A 15,937-nucleotide genomic window follows, 5' to 3' on the forward strand; every position below is an offset into this window, starting at 1 on the left:
CATCCTTGGTGCACTTTAATTAAAAGTGTGAAATGTTGTTTTGTGTCAGTTCACTTTAAATTACTTTTCGTTAGTATATTTGATCGAACTCTTAAATATTTCGGGAAGCTTTTTTTTAGTTTTCTTTTGAAAACCTTCCTGTGTCTTCAGTGAGTATTTTAAAAAACTAATTAGCTCAATTGGTCCAACATTTCTAGAGATTTTATATAACACATAAGATATTTTCCCTTATGGATAACACGCTAAACACGATGAGTACCATCATTTCTTATTGGTACATATCACTAGTAGTAGTTGTTTAATATAATACATGTCTTAGTTAAGTTTGTTACCCCGAATTGTTTATTATAACGATTCAGTTTGGTCGTAAGTTTTTGAAGAAAAAATTGTATCTTACAGTTGTGGTTAGTATATATTTTGCTACATTTCAAATGATTTAAAAACTATTGTAACTTTTTTATTGCCATATAAAAATGTTTAAACATACCTCGGCAGTGAGGAAACGGCATAATATTGGAAAGAGTAGTATTACTTTTATGGTTATTTTTAAATTAGTTATTGTTTTTATGAGTCTTTATATAATCTGTAAGATTTAAACACGTTTAGTATATTATGTTTTGAGAAACATATAATTTATATTAATAAGTAAGCAATTTTTTTGTTCATTATAAAACAGTTTTCGTACGTGTAAATTTAGCTTTTTTTATCTACATTATACTGTTTATACTTTTACGTACCCAAATAGTTTATATAGTAGCCAGGAAGTCCATGATAAAATGTAATAAAATACCATGGAAACACAGTGCTAAAAAGAAGAAAAACTGTTACATAAACATGTACCTAAAATAGTATTATTACTTAATAACACTTTAAATACAAACAATTATTCTTTATTTCTCGACATTTAGAACATCCCCATAAAAACTCCAATAACAAGTGGCACTTTTACCATCACACAGACCCCGAGATTGTAATAAGCCGTTCTGTAGATATCATACGAGTATACTATAAAAATATAATCAAATATATGATAATTTTCGATTTAGTTAAATATCTAAGTATTTGCAAAACAGGAAACTGTAGTCACCCATTTAGTACTGTCTATTTTAAATTAAAACTTATATTTTTAATAAAATTTTAATAAATACAATGGATAAGAAGATTAAATGTATTATTAGTTATTTAAAAAGTGTTTTCTGTGTATCAAAATGAGTTATAATAGAGCTTTTAATTGTTTTTCTTTAGTTTATAGTTCCTGTGATCGTTGGGACTAACTTCTACAGCTCTGAAGAACAAAAAGTAGATAAAGTACAGGAGAAGGAACACTGGGAGAAATAGCACTGCGATGACGTCGAGTAGTAAGTACTGGTAGGGCGCCAGACCGACAGAGGCCGGTCGCAAGTGTGGCGCCCCCTGATGTCTGATGACATACTCTATCCAGTACACTGCTGTTTCCATTGCTGACATAGGCCGGTCCCGGAATTGCCTTGACAGTCGCCTGATATTCTCTGTGTATCTGAAAATACAGTCAATATTTAACAAATGCGTAATGTGGCTGTATATTCTGCTTATGTTGTAAATTGAAGTTTTGTTAAGTAAGCATGTTCTTTATATCTAGGTAAACCTGGACATGATAATAGCACAATTGCCATCCCTATTTTCGTTCTCAGGCAATATTATTCAAACAATGAATACAATTTAAATATTTAATAGAATAATACTTAATCTTAAAATGTTTTCTCAGGCTTTTGACGTCTCGTAACTATGTACTGTCTTAACTTAACTTTGTAATGAGAAAATTCTTTTTTAATCCAAAAACACAAAAGGAAGGATCCAAGTGTGAGATTTGAGCTTCTCACCCTATGTTGGGGGTGGTGTGATTTTTGTCAATATAATAAAAAAAAAAATAATAAAAAAAATAGTAGTAGTAGTTGGATTTCAACTTTAGTTCTTGTATACAATTTATGCTTGTGTAATTTCCGATATTCCTACGGATGATTATACCGATTGTAACCGATACTTATGTTGCTGTTGCAACCTTACTGGCTGTTTACTTATGTTGCGTACTCTGCAAGATGTTAATATGGCAATATCATATCAACGGTTTTTTTACATGATAATCCGTCCTTTAAACTAATTAAGAAGAAAACAAGATAACTGATTGAGATTATAATAAAAGCGTTTACAGATTTATTTCTGTTAATCCTTTTAATTACACGGTCAATGCAATGTATACAAATATACATGTGAGAGCCTTAATCCATTCTTCCAGTTCGTAAACAACACATTTATTTGTGAGCTGAACAGTATTTGAGGTGATAAGTCTCAAAATGGTCTGATCGCACCATGGCGTAATGCAAGGGGTTCCTTTATTGTAAACTTTTATAGAGATGTAGGCTTTGGTATTGGGAAACAGTAAAATACTTGTTTGGCTTCGCTGATGATTTCATTTCGCTCGTTGAATTGGTGATCCAATTCTGGATCAGTCAGAACAGATAATGGGAGAGGAGGTATTTGGTTTTCAATTTTTATAATGACTTATCATACTAATCCAATTATATTTTAGGACAGTTATAGATTTTATCCCTACTGGCATCTTTAGGCTGTAAATGTAGGTGGTATTGATTATTTCGTCAATACTAAGGTAAAAGTACATGACGTTTGTTTAACAAATCGTCATGCAAGTAAAAATAGAGAAAAAACTGACTCACAAACAAATAACATATAACTAAAGAATACGGGTTGGCATAATCTAAACGCGGAAATGTTCACTATGACTGTGGTTTCACTTGTGGTCGGGGAAAATTCAGAGAGTCAAGACCACAGCTATGCTAGTTATAGTTAAAGACGTTGTTATCTCTGATCATATTAATTTCTAATAGTTCAAACATTGTATCAAATAAAACGTTTGCTTGAAAATTTATTTGATAATTCAAAAATTTATCTGCGTTAGTGTTTTTGCCTTGCAGATATTTTACAAACAATTTAAATCTTTTTGAAGAATTCTATAAAATTTCGTTGTTGCTGCGATTTTAATTACTCATTAAATGTTCAGGAAATGTGAATTTGGTTATATGATTGAAAGTTCTTCCAGTGTTTCTTTGTGTATTACGTAATAAACAAGACTCAGCAAAATAGAATAATTTTGTTCATCCTTAAGAGAAGGTGTATGAAAGCTAACTAACGTATTTACAATAATTTTAGAAAATAACTTACTTTGGATTGTTAATAACCTCTGTTATGGCTGCTCCAATGTTTTCCTCCGAAAGATCATCCATGTTAAGTTGGACAGCTGCTCCTAGACTCACCATCCCCTTTACATTCAAATATTGATCAGCGAAAAACGGTAGACCAATGAGAGGCTTTCCAAAGTAGACGGCTTCGATTGTGCTAGACAACCCTCCATGGCCGAAGACCGCTTTCACGTTCTTGTGTGCTACACATATGTCAAGTCTTGAAAATAGGTTGTTTTATCATTAAAAGCAAACAATGAAGTAGATAAGACTAAACCTTAATGATTATTCATTAAATTTATCAGCATAGACTTCTAGACTGGGACAGCCAAGTAAGCTAGACAGATAGCAAGCCTAAGCCCTAGATGATAGCATAGTCTTGTCTTTTTGATTAACCATTTTCTCAAAAACTTGTACTAAAAAATATTATAAAAAATGTTTCACCATTTAACATTTAATTAATACTGATTTAATGACTAGTGATATATTTGGATGCTGAATGCAGGAAAGTAATATAACTGATGATAAAACTATATAATTTAGACCGTATTTATTAAATAATTAAAATAATCGAAATATGTCTTAAAATATTTGGAACTCTCTATCCCACTTACTATTTGTGGACAAATAAAATGTACAGAATTAATAACAGTCATCATCACACAAATGTAAAAGCATTAGGAAGACAATTGGACAAGATGAATCTCGAAAATATTAGGCTGGCATATTATAGTTATTATGACGGATTTAGTAGGCTATAAAAGTTACCAAGAATTTCTTGTTGCGGCAACCACTGTCTTATAACGACGTTTGAAGGAACTCCTTGTAGATCATCTTCATACTTAAAAATAACAGTTTGAGGAACAGAGGAGAATGCCTTCATAAACTTATTGATTATCTGCTCAGGTAGGGTAGACATTCTGACTAGAGAACCAAAACTGACCACAACAGCTCCCTGAGTTGATTTGTCCAAGATATCCTGCAAGTCCTGTAAAAAATAAGTATTTTTAATATGTAAATATATTGATGATCCAACAAAGAACGATGTGAAGTATTAAAAAATATATGCTTTACAATTATAATACGGATATCATAAAATATATTGTGATTAATAAAAATTTATCTACGCACGTGCTGATAAATACAATCGTCAAAGAGCGGTTATGTAAAAAAAGTAATGGCATCACATACGAGTAATGTAGTTGGGAAGAGGTTACTCTGTACGAATGTTGAGTTTAGTTCCATTTCACATTCCGCTTAGTACTGTCACTGAGTGAATCCTGAAATCTTGAACCGACGTCCGTCTGAATAGATTTAAATAAGGTTCCCAACGAAGACTTCAAAACGAACGCTGCATCGTTTTATCAGAAATATTTAGACTACAATGGAGGATCTGTCTTGTTTCCTCATCCGGTGTAATCTAGGTAAAGATTTTATCATAGTCTCATTGTCTCATCTGCGCTTAATCCTGCTCCTAATTGTGAGCCATTAGTAGTAATTGCAAGCTTTAAGTTTAGTTATTTTGAAAATTATTAACTTACTCTTAGGTTACTTGCTTGTTGTTATGTTACTTTAGTTGTTGCTGACTTAGAAGGGAATGTACCTAACAATTCATCGATTTGATAAACTATAAATTATAAACGAAAATGCCAACCATTGTGCCAAAGCAGTATGCAATAAATTGTGGTGTAAGTATAGTCAATTTACTGTCTATAATTAAGTATGAATGATCTTGAAATGGTGAAATAAAGCACTGAAATATAATGTAATAAATAAGGAGTCTTCTCATCGTCTATCTTAACATATTTTTTAAACAATTTTCCAGTTCGACTTTATATTAGTATGAGAACGAGGAAGAGGAGAATTATTGCAATTATGGGACGTGAAATGAGACGATATACTATAGATATCTCACATCAAACAAGCCAAAATTTGTTTTCCTAAAACTGCTCCCTTTTAATATAAAGCTTGGCTTGGACCGAATCAACTACATTCTCGGGTTGGCAATATATAACTGGAATGTGAATATTATCACCAGTTCAGAATTACTGTATGAGCACTTGGTAATGATTGATAATAAAATAGTAGTTATTTACCTTCGGCAATGAGTTCGAGGTGTTTCTTATATGTATACCTCCAATCTCTACGACATTAGGAGGAAAAGGACGGCTGAGAGATAGAGAAATGTGACTGTTGACTAAAACTAATGATGTATTCTTAATTAGTTCGTTTATGGGTGGAGTAGAATTACCGTATACTTCATTGACCATATTTTGTGACTGAGGTAAAGCGTAATACCTGTGGACCAATTTAGCCCAGACTAACAAGACGGTGTTGTACACCTTTTGGTATAAGTCCATGTTGGTGGGGAGTCCAGCGAAATAGTTAGGGATGTAAGACGGGTTGTCAGGGAGACCCACCCTGTCGGCCACCCACGGCAGAGAACAGCTTGTCACGACTGAAACGAGAGGGGCATTAAATCTGTGAGCGAGTGGGGCAAAACAGTCGGAAGAGAAAATTTCTATTATCACCAAATCGAATTTTTCGTCTGAATCCAACAGTTTCTGGACTTGTGGTTCGGAATACGAGTTGTTGCACAGGTACAGCTCGAGGTCTGCCATGAACAGTGGGCATTGGAAAGCGTTTGGCATTAATCTATTGATTGCTTCAAAACTGAAATTGCTGATCATAGGTCTCAGCCTGTAAGACACGTCTATCTCGTACAAATTTGGTAGAGGAGGTTTATGTGGGAAACTGGTGACTAATGTAAGGTGGTGTCCTCTAGAAGCCAGTTCCTCAAACAATGGCTCCACAGCTATACTGTGACTCCTGGCATTGTGAGGTTGCACAACAAGAATGCGCGCGCAGTCACTTGTCTCTGCAGCGAGCAGAAGTAACGCCACCCACACCAGATTCATCTGAAAATAAATTAAACTCTCTATAGAAAATATTACACCTCTGAGATAAAATATTATTAAATTTACACTTCACCAACTGTTGCTGGTAGAATAATCGTTACTGGTATATTAGACTAAAATATTTCTAAAATCTCGTGAATGTGTTCAAAAAGGCAACGTGCCGATACAGGGAGATATAAATGCTCAATTACAGTAAGTTATATTAAAAAGTCAATAGTAGAATGTGAAAATTTAGAACGTTCACTTCAAGAGAACCAGTTTAAACTGTAATAATTTTTTTGTTGGAGGAACTAAATAGTAAGTTGTAAGGAAAAATTTTATCACATAATTATTTAAACGTTAAGGCACTTCCAAACGTCAACAAGCTTTAGTGAGAAAACCCAAGTGGCCATTATCTCCAAGAAACAGGTGTAACCCATGACGATTCCCATGCTAAGATATCTTGGAGACTGATCATTCCAGAAGGCCAGTAACAACCCCCTGAACCAGGAATCTCCAAGCGATAGGGAAAGTTAATTGACCAGGAACTTAAGAATCATGTGCTCCATGTGCATTCACACTTCTAGTATAGCCAACATAACCTAAAACAATATACTTTTTTATTGTGAGTAAAAGTTGCCGGTAGAGTCTTACCAGGGTTATATATATATATATATATGGATGTAATAAAGGATACAAAAGAAGAAAATATACACTTTTTATATACACTCTTTGCTTATATACACTATTTGCATGTATACAGGTTTTGTATCCTTCTTTGCTTATATAAACTTTTTGTATCCTTTTTTAAAACGACAATTAGTCGAAATATTAAAGGATTATTTGAAGTCTTTTTCCTTTATTGTTTAAAGAAGCCTCTGCGCGTTTATTTTCTCCATACAGTGTGTATGTGTATATATATATATATATATATATATATATATATATATATATATATATATATGTATAGTGTTGTCTATCAACCGTTGTTTTGAAATATAATAAAATCTCGTATCTCACGAGAAATATTAGATTACTCTTGCTATCGGCGAGGTTTCTGCATGTGAAATGAAAATACGAAATGAAAGAAGCGGATTGGAACTGGATATGTTAAACAAACAGGCAATGGTGAAATTGAAGTTTGTGATACGCCCTTTAAAAAATGTAAATATTCACTATCCGTCAACCTGGCCATGCAGTGTGTTGGAATTTGCCATCTTATATATTAAGCTGCCTGTATTGCTATTGACGATGTTGTAATTAATGACCTCGTCGACCAAGTAAAATGATTCTTTCAGCTATGTAGGTATACATAGCTGATAGAATCATTATTTAGAAAACATTCTAATTAGACATACTATTTAGAAAATATGAAGACTGGCTCTACTACTAAGGAAAATAGTAACCAATTTTTTGAACAAAAACCACTGTGGTTTTTGTTTCTCAGTTCGATCTAAATTTTGCTTAAGAAAGTATCGAAGAGTACTTGAAAATCTCCTATGTTAGGGATTTGTCTGTGTTGATATGAATCTTAAATTTGAAGACTACAAATCTTTCAAGACTGATGTGGGGAGGATAGTTTTCAGGAGGTTTTTAATCCTGATTTATGGGACTACAATGTGCTAGTCAACGAATTTGTGCCACCACGAAGACGTTTTTTAGGCTACCGAAGATGTTAGATTCTGTTACTTCTAACCTGAAGAAAAGAAGACTATGCCTAGTGAAAGTCAATCAAGTTCTCAAATTGCATATATGTATGGAAGGTGCACTCTATATTCTACGGTACAATTCCTAACATATAAATGTGACAAGCTTATAATATAAGTGGCACCAATTCCTTGGGTCTGTGTGTCGCGAGAATACACGTGATATTTTAGAAATCCACGATTAAGTCCAAGCAAGAATATTCTGCCAAAGTAATCTTATTGGTGGGAGTGTTTGGAAGCTATTTGCGTCACGAAATTATTTTCTCACCTATTGAAGTTGCACTTTTTTGCAAAAAGATGAACTTTGAAGTAGCAACTGTTTCCTTAACTGACATTAAACTAATGATTGTAGCTCTTTATAGGCCCCCTTCAAGTGATTTTGGTGTTTTTTTGAATATACTTGAATATTTGCTTGTCTATTTAAATAAATTTAAACGATTGATTATGCTGTGCGGTGACTGGAATATTCATATTAGTGACTGAATTAAGATAAGAATGTGTATCCTAAAGGACCTGTTATGATCGGTAAACTGCATGTGGTTACTGGATGAATCAACAAGAGGTAAATCCTGTGTTGACAATATTGTTACAAATATTAACTACATAAATTTGAAGGTCAAAGTTCTACCAGAATGTTTATCTGATCTCATCGTTATTGAAGTTACACTCCACTCCCTGTAAGTATGTCTAGAGTAGATCATAAGAAAGAAATTGTAATAAGATTCATTAAGAAACATATTATTGATATGCTATCTAAAGTTCTATTTAACATGGAGTAACCTGATTTGCATGAAATATGTGTGATTGATTTTTTTATATAATTTTGTCTTGCATATAATACATAATGCCCTTTTAAAACAAGAGCAATTCCAAATAAAATAATGAAGCAACCCGATGTGGCTAGAAGAGCACATGTTAATCTAAGAAATGGACATAAATGGGAACTCAAATGTGCTAAACTTAAGACCAATGCAAATTTAATTAAAGCAACAATTTTAAAATCGCCTGGTCCATTATTGCTTCTGAGATAAGCTTGACATTGACTGTATCGCCCAAGGTTTCACCTGAAGGGTTTTCAGCAAAATTCATAGTCACTATTGATGACGTACTTTGTGGAAATGTGTAATGCAATACATCGCCAGACGATTTTATTTATCACACTACAAGAACTCTCACCAATTCCAGCTGAAAGCCAGTCTCCTCCAGTAGTGTGCTGTATATTGTAAAAAATATGAAAGTTTCAAAAAGCTGTTTTTATATAAATACAATTTGTATAAAGAGCAACAGCCTACTTGAATTTTTCAATAAACAAAGAATCACTAAAAGTACTTGCTTCGCCGGGGCTCGAAGTCCGGTCTTTCACTTATTGGGTTGATAAAATATAACAAAACAACAAAAGTAGTTTTGTTTGACAGGTATTTATTCTTCCAAGTTTGGTTATTTAAATGCATTTGTGGCAGATACGGCCAAATACAAAATAATTAGATCGTAAAAAGTAAGGGTAATGTGGTGTTGTAGTAGAAACACTATACTTATATACATATATATATATATATATATATATATATATATATATATATATACATTTAAGATTTATATGGAGGATAAAACGAAAGCCTGTCTTCCTGTTTATGTTTCAACTATACCTGTTTATAAAAGGGGCCAAAGAATCTAACTGATCTTAAAGCGGCCTATACCTCTGTGGTTCCTATTCTTTCCTAAATGTTCTGATGTGTCATAAAAAAGAGATTAGTGTTCACTTTGAGTTCTTGGTGAGATCCGTTGTCAATAATTTCGATGCCAAGGCCTCCACCTTGGCAACCCTTTTTGATCTCTAAGGTCTTTGACTGTGTCCCTCGAGATAACTTAATCTCAAATTATCTAATTCTGGAATTTATGGTCTTGCTTTTACTCTGCTGAGATCTCACTAAAATGATTGTGGGCAGAAGGTTAGTGATGAAGGCTGTCTTTCAGCTCTACGTTTGGTAGAGTTTGAGGTTTCGCAGGGTCGGTTGGTGGTGCTTTCTTGTTTTTAGTCCTGTTAGCATTAAGTCTGGTTTAATTACTTTTGCTACTTTGTTTAGTTCTCATAGATTTATTATAGTTAAATAAATTTATGGGTAAAGCCTCTAATGATAGGTTTCAGTCAACTCAACTAGCATTAAATGAGAGTAAAACAGAAACAATTTTGTTCACTTTGCACAATTATTATATGTATATGTCTGATTAATGTGTATTTCATCTTAAACACCTTGATATAATAACTGACAGTAAGGTTTCTTGGTCTGATCATATAAATTTTGTTTGTGAAAGACAGTCTAGAGTATTGTATTTATTAAGGCAGCTGATGTATGTTGTGCCTTAATAAAAGGGCTTACTTAAACAATTCTTATCTTGCATTTTCTAAGAGCATTGTTTTGTATGGGTTGCATCTTTGGGGACATGGATCAGATGTTAGCAGAATTATCATAATCCAAAAGAAAGCAATTAGAATACTCACTGATGCCAAATGAATTGCTTGTTATAGGCTTTTGTTTATCAAATAAAGCATTTTCACTGTCAAAATGTGTATATATATATACACTTGCCTACTAAAATTAGAAGCTAAGATTGTATCTGGTAACCTTGTTCTAAGAGAAGATGCTCGTTCATATCTAATAAAGAAACAAAACTTTTACCAATAATGATTATGAGACTTAGTAACACTAAATCTAACTTTTTACACTTATGTGTTACTTTTTTATAATCTTGGTAAAGATTCTTATAAGGTAATTCCAAAGATTGATTCAATAGTTTGTGATCTTTAATTGTCTGGTGAAAAATCTTTTTATTTGCTTGATGAGTATCTGACTAGTCCTAGTATATATTGTGAGTTTTATTCAACATAATATATTCCTGTTATTGAACATAATATATTCTGTTATTATTTTTCTTTGTATATTCTTTTTATTCTTGTTATTGTTGATTTTTAACACCTATTGTTAAATTTTATTATTTATTTGCTTATTGTTTTATTGAACTTATTCTTCTGTGATATTTATGATGTCACTCAATTGAATTTTAAATTATAATTTAGACCTAGTTGACCTCATTTTGGATACTGATTATGGATATACGCTTGTCGCTTGTATTATACCTGTATTTCTAACGATGTCACTTGCCAACCGCCTAAAGACAAATAAAGTACTAATTACTAATTAGCTGTTAACAAGAGACATTTTTAGGTCAGTGTCAATGTGCCCGTATACCGGCTGATTAATACTACTGGTGACTTATTAGTTGTTGAGACATGACTGACTGAATTGTAAACCAACCGATAAACCCTGTTGATAACAAAATTCAATAGTCCTTTCGTTCTTTTTCAGTTGTCACAATTAATTGACACGATAACACCCCTCGGCTTTGATTCCATATGATATAATCATTTCTACTATCTTTTAAACAGATTATCTGTAAACTTAATGTTCTTAACAATGTAAACATTCTTATTTAAAGGACACTCAATACGAATGAAATATTATGTTTGACTATTTTTTTTTTAAGAAATAAGCAAGCGAATGTTTATCATATTGGCGATAATAATCTTAATATCGTCTGAGTAGAGTACAATAATTAATCGGACCTTGTTTTTAGTGATTTAACAAACAATGTTGCTAATTGACTACGAATTAATTTGTATAATTGATTAATCAACTACTGATAAATTAATTGTAGCAGTCATTTACAAGTAAATGTATCAACTATTGAAACATGTATATAATATTTTATATAAAGTGACTTCAGTAGGATATAGGACATTTGTCATCGTCATATGTTACAAAATGTATTCAATACTCGAAACATGGGGCAAAACATTTTGTGGCAACATATAACATATAAACAGTGGCAAATGTCCGAAATCTTATTTAAAGTGAGAGTTGTTAACTTTAGGAAACTAAAGGAAATATTTCTATTTGTTTGCTTCGTTGTCATGGTTTCTTTATTACATTTAAGATTGTTTGCCGTTGTTTACAAGGTGTTTATGGTTCTTTTATTAAAAAAGATTGCATTGTAATAATTATTTTGAAACATATGATTTTTAGATATTCATTTAGTATTTTAGATTCATTTATATCGATTGCTATTTGTGCCATTCAATATATTAAATATAAATTAATATACTAAGTGATAAAAACCGGGTTCTCATGTCGTACATTTTAATAAATCACTGTTTGCGACTCTTGAATAGCTTCGTATGGTTTAATAAAATGTATTTATTTAGATACGAGGGATAATTTGAATGATAATACACATGTACGTTATCGGGAACATGTTAAACCATCCAACTTTGAACTTTGATTACACAGTGTTATGACGTTTGATACAAACATAATAATAATTTAAATAGTGCATCAAGTAACAGATCAAATAAATAATAATGTTAGGTTTTCATATTTATTTATACTAATTAATTTAATTTACATATTAATATAATTTCTTACTGATAACCAAAATTGTGTATTTTATTTAGAATTGCTCATTGTCCATCATTGTTTGATACCATGTTAGTCATAAAGGAATCTATTTTCATTGAATATTTGCACACACAGACACATGTATCCCAAATTATAGTGGTCCGACTGTGACGTAGAATAAGGTGACTTGTGTCGACCAATCCCGTCCTAGGAGACACGGACGAGAAAAGCCCTCAGAGGCATCTTAGGCAGTTCTTTTACAGACTCCGTATCGCTCGGTCGTACGTTAAAACCAGCATTAACTTAATTTGGGCCGTGCCCCCTTTTCCTTGTTGTTGTGAACCTTTGAGCTGTTCTATGGCAATTAGAAGCCTTGCCACTTCATCGTTTAATTGTCGCCAACCCCTTGCTGGACTTTATATTTTTAACGAGCCAAAAAGTAACTTTGTCCCTGTGGAACATAAGTGTTCGTGAGTGAACCGAGGATAGTGTCTAGTGAATGTGGAATCTTCATACATCAACAAGAACTCCAACAGTGCAACATTCCTTGGAAGCAACCCAGGTCGAACTGCAATCAACTCAACTTCATTTGTGTCAAGGTATCAGACAATGGACGGTGCAAGGTAACAGTGTTTCATTATTCTTATGGTCCTTCGTAATTAGAGACAATTTTCTCCTTAATCAAGATTGTTAAAAGCTTCAACTAATTTCGGACATTATTTTGGACATTTAATAGAAACGAAAACCATATTTACTCTTTGTATTCATGATTCACTGTGTGCTTTTGTCTAATAGTATGTTCTTTGATCTTTTTCCGTATATTTATTTGTCCCCATTTGAACTAACAATTATTCTTAGAAGCTCAACAGTAATTTTAAAAATATTAAAAAATTAACCTCAACCTTGTAAATCAACGTATAGGCTCCATTTGCTCCGTTATCGAAGTGCAGAACTTTAATAGTTATTAAAACCTCAACCACTATACATTATATTTTTTTTTTCATTTTGAGTTTAATATTATACATTTTTATTGGTCCTTCGAACAAATAATGTGGCCCTTCACAGAATAATACAAACTTTAAAAACAGTAAATAAATTTAGGCTGGTTTATTTTTAAAATAATAATACAAATATTTAAATAAAATGGATCTTGTGGGATTCTTAGTTATTAAAGCGAGTAATAAAACTGTAAAAAGTAATGTTTATTCTGTAAAAGCATGTAATATTCAAAGCTTGTACTAATTGTATTTATAACCCAGTACCAAAAAAATTGCTAATATATGCAGAATATACCTGTGATATGGATCTTGGGCATTTCAAAAGTAGATTAGATTTTTAAAGTTAAAATAAACCACCTTTAACAAACCTTTTAAACAGTTAGTAAGGGTATAAGGAACTAATTATTAAGCAAAAATAATTTATATACTGAGATGACGTAATTATTCAAAACCGATATTATACCCCAATCCAATTTCCTGTAGCATTAAATAAAAGGGAATATTGTAAATATCAGTCGCAGCAGTAACCAGTGTATACAAACAATTCACTTATTGCAGTCTTGACAATTTATATAACCAACGAAATGAAACAGTCCTTAGGTTTACATAACACTATATCAATAGCCAATGTGATAACTAGTTGCGTGTCCTCAGTTACACAGGATAAATAGCTGTAACCACGGTATTATCATTATTATTAGCTATTATATTTGCACTGCGTATTAATTTATGTATATAAGTGGTTGTACCCTTTATGAAATTATGAGTCATAAATAGAGGTATAATCTGCCTTGCTAGAGTTATTTAATGAAGACTGGAGAAATGAGAGATGTTTTTAATTCGTAATACGAGGTAGTAGTACACCGCCCCAAGTGTTGCATAGCAGACTACCTATAGTTCCTTTTGTTTTCAAGATATCCTGCTGACATATATTTGTAAATAGAGAGGCAATCAGATAGAAAAGAAACTTCACAACGTTCACTCAGGCAGTCGAACCTCATGGAGAGACGTACACCATCATTGAACTGTATTGTCTGTATACAAATAAACTGACACTACTGAGTATCAAAGGACCCGATGTTATGTAACGAAAGAATTACCAACCAATCCAACAAATATGACATGATAAATTGTTGTTTTATTGTACTCAAAGCTGTCTAAAAATTAGTCTATGTTATGATTTTCTCACTGCTCTCATGGTTACCCCTAGGACCGATATAAAAATGTTCGATATTGCTCAGCAAAATACTATAGACATGCACCATAATCTTACCCAATATTCCTTGTATAGAAATAAAGCTTCGAGCAAAGTTTCAAGAGTACAGGTCTATTCATTTTCGAGGCATCGTACGGTCAGGAAGACAGATAGAAATATAATTTTCTAGCTTCTCGAGTTATACAGATAAATAATATACCGGTCTACAAAATAGATATTATGGGTTTTTGGTGTTCGATTTTTTCACTTTTTAGTTTAATTAAATGAAACTACTTCATAATTTGTGTCACACCAGTTTTAAATAATTTTTATTTTCTAGAAATCTATCAAGATTGGTCCTGTAATTTAATAAAAACCACTGGATGAACAAAAAAAGACCATATCAACATAATTACTTGTATAATGTTTTCTTTTCTAGAAGTAGGTAAAGATTTCACTCAAATCAATACTAACTACAATGATAACGTATCAAATCGGATAAAAAGACCATGGATACTTTAGTACAGTTAGTTAAAGAAGAAAATCTTTTTAGTATGTAAAATATTGATATACGTAATCGTGCGATTCCAGGAAACTAACCTCAAGCATGTGAAAATATTATTACTTATTGAGAAACAGTTTTTATAGCTTGGAATACAAAGAAGTTTGCCAGTTTTATTACTCTCCGGCTTGTAGCTAACAGTTTTAGAACTTACTAAGCTCTTACTAAAACAAGAACTTACAAGTAGAAAATATGCTACAAAATGAAGAATATGCCAATATCACTACTCAAATTTGATATCAATATTACATCGACATTTTGGTATACAATTTCTGATATTTACTTATAAATACAAATCTAACACTATAGGTACCTTAAAGTGCAGTAATATGAAGTGAACAGTTTAGTTCTAAAGTTTAAACAAGGAGAAGTTATTAAAACGTAGCAACTAATTAGCAGAAACTACGTTGTAGAAATAGCTTTGTTTCGAATCTAAGTGATTATACAAACGCTAAAAACTTCGTAGATATAACTAGGCCTGTCCAGGAAAACTAAAGATATATCTACGAGTAGATACAACTTGTATATATATATATATATATATATATATATATATATATATATATATATACAATTATTTATATCCGTAGTAAAATTTTAAAAGGAGGACGATTAACAATAAAATAATATTTTTCAACAGAAATTTTATGAAAATGAAGTTTATTGTATCTTTGTGTATTTTATTATTGTTTAGCGCTAGAGATTTATATGATAGCCCTACGTATATATTATATCTCTGTTTTAAATTACACTGTAAATTTACAAAGTTAGAAACCTAGCTGATAAAAATAAATACCAGTATACCTTTTTTATGTAACATGTTCTGCTCAGTGAATTGCTATGTTATTTAGTATTCACGGTTTTGCTATGACAAGTTTAATCCTGTCCTAAT

The 15,937-nt window shown here is 31.9% G+C and overlaps 1 protein-coding gene across 1 annotated transcript; it reads right to left on the reverse strand.

Moving 5' to 3' along the window:
* Positions 1-874: 874 nt before the first annotated feature.
* On the reverse strand, positions 875-15,446 carry LOC124354941 (UDP-glucosyltransferase 2-like). Its single transcript, XM_046805756.1, has 5 exons — positions 15,359-15,446; positions 5,330-6,151; positions 4,002-4,221; positions 3,217-3,436; positions 875-1,516 (listed from the first exon to the last, which is right to left on the reverse strand). The coding sequence occupies exons 2-5, from the start codon at positions 6,149-6,151 to the stop codon at positions 1,228-1,230; spliced, it is 1,551 nt and encodes a 516-aa protein (XP_046661712.1). The 5' UTR covers positions 15,359-15,446; the 3' UTR covers positions 875-1,227.
* Positions 15,447-15,937: the final 491 nt, after the last annotated feature.

Source organism: Homalodisca vitripennis, chromosome 2 (genome assembly GCF_021130785.1).
Source record: "Homalodisca vitripennis isolate AUS2020 chromosome 2, UT_GWSS_2.1, whole genome shotgun sequence".
Classification (NCBI taxonomy): Eukaryota; Metazoa; Arthropoda; class Insecta; order Hemiptera; family Cicadellidae; genus Homalodisca; species Homalodisca vitripennis.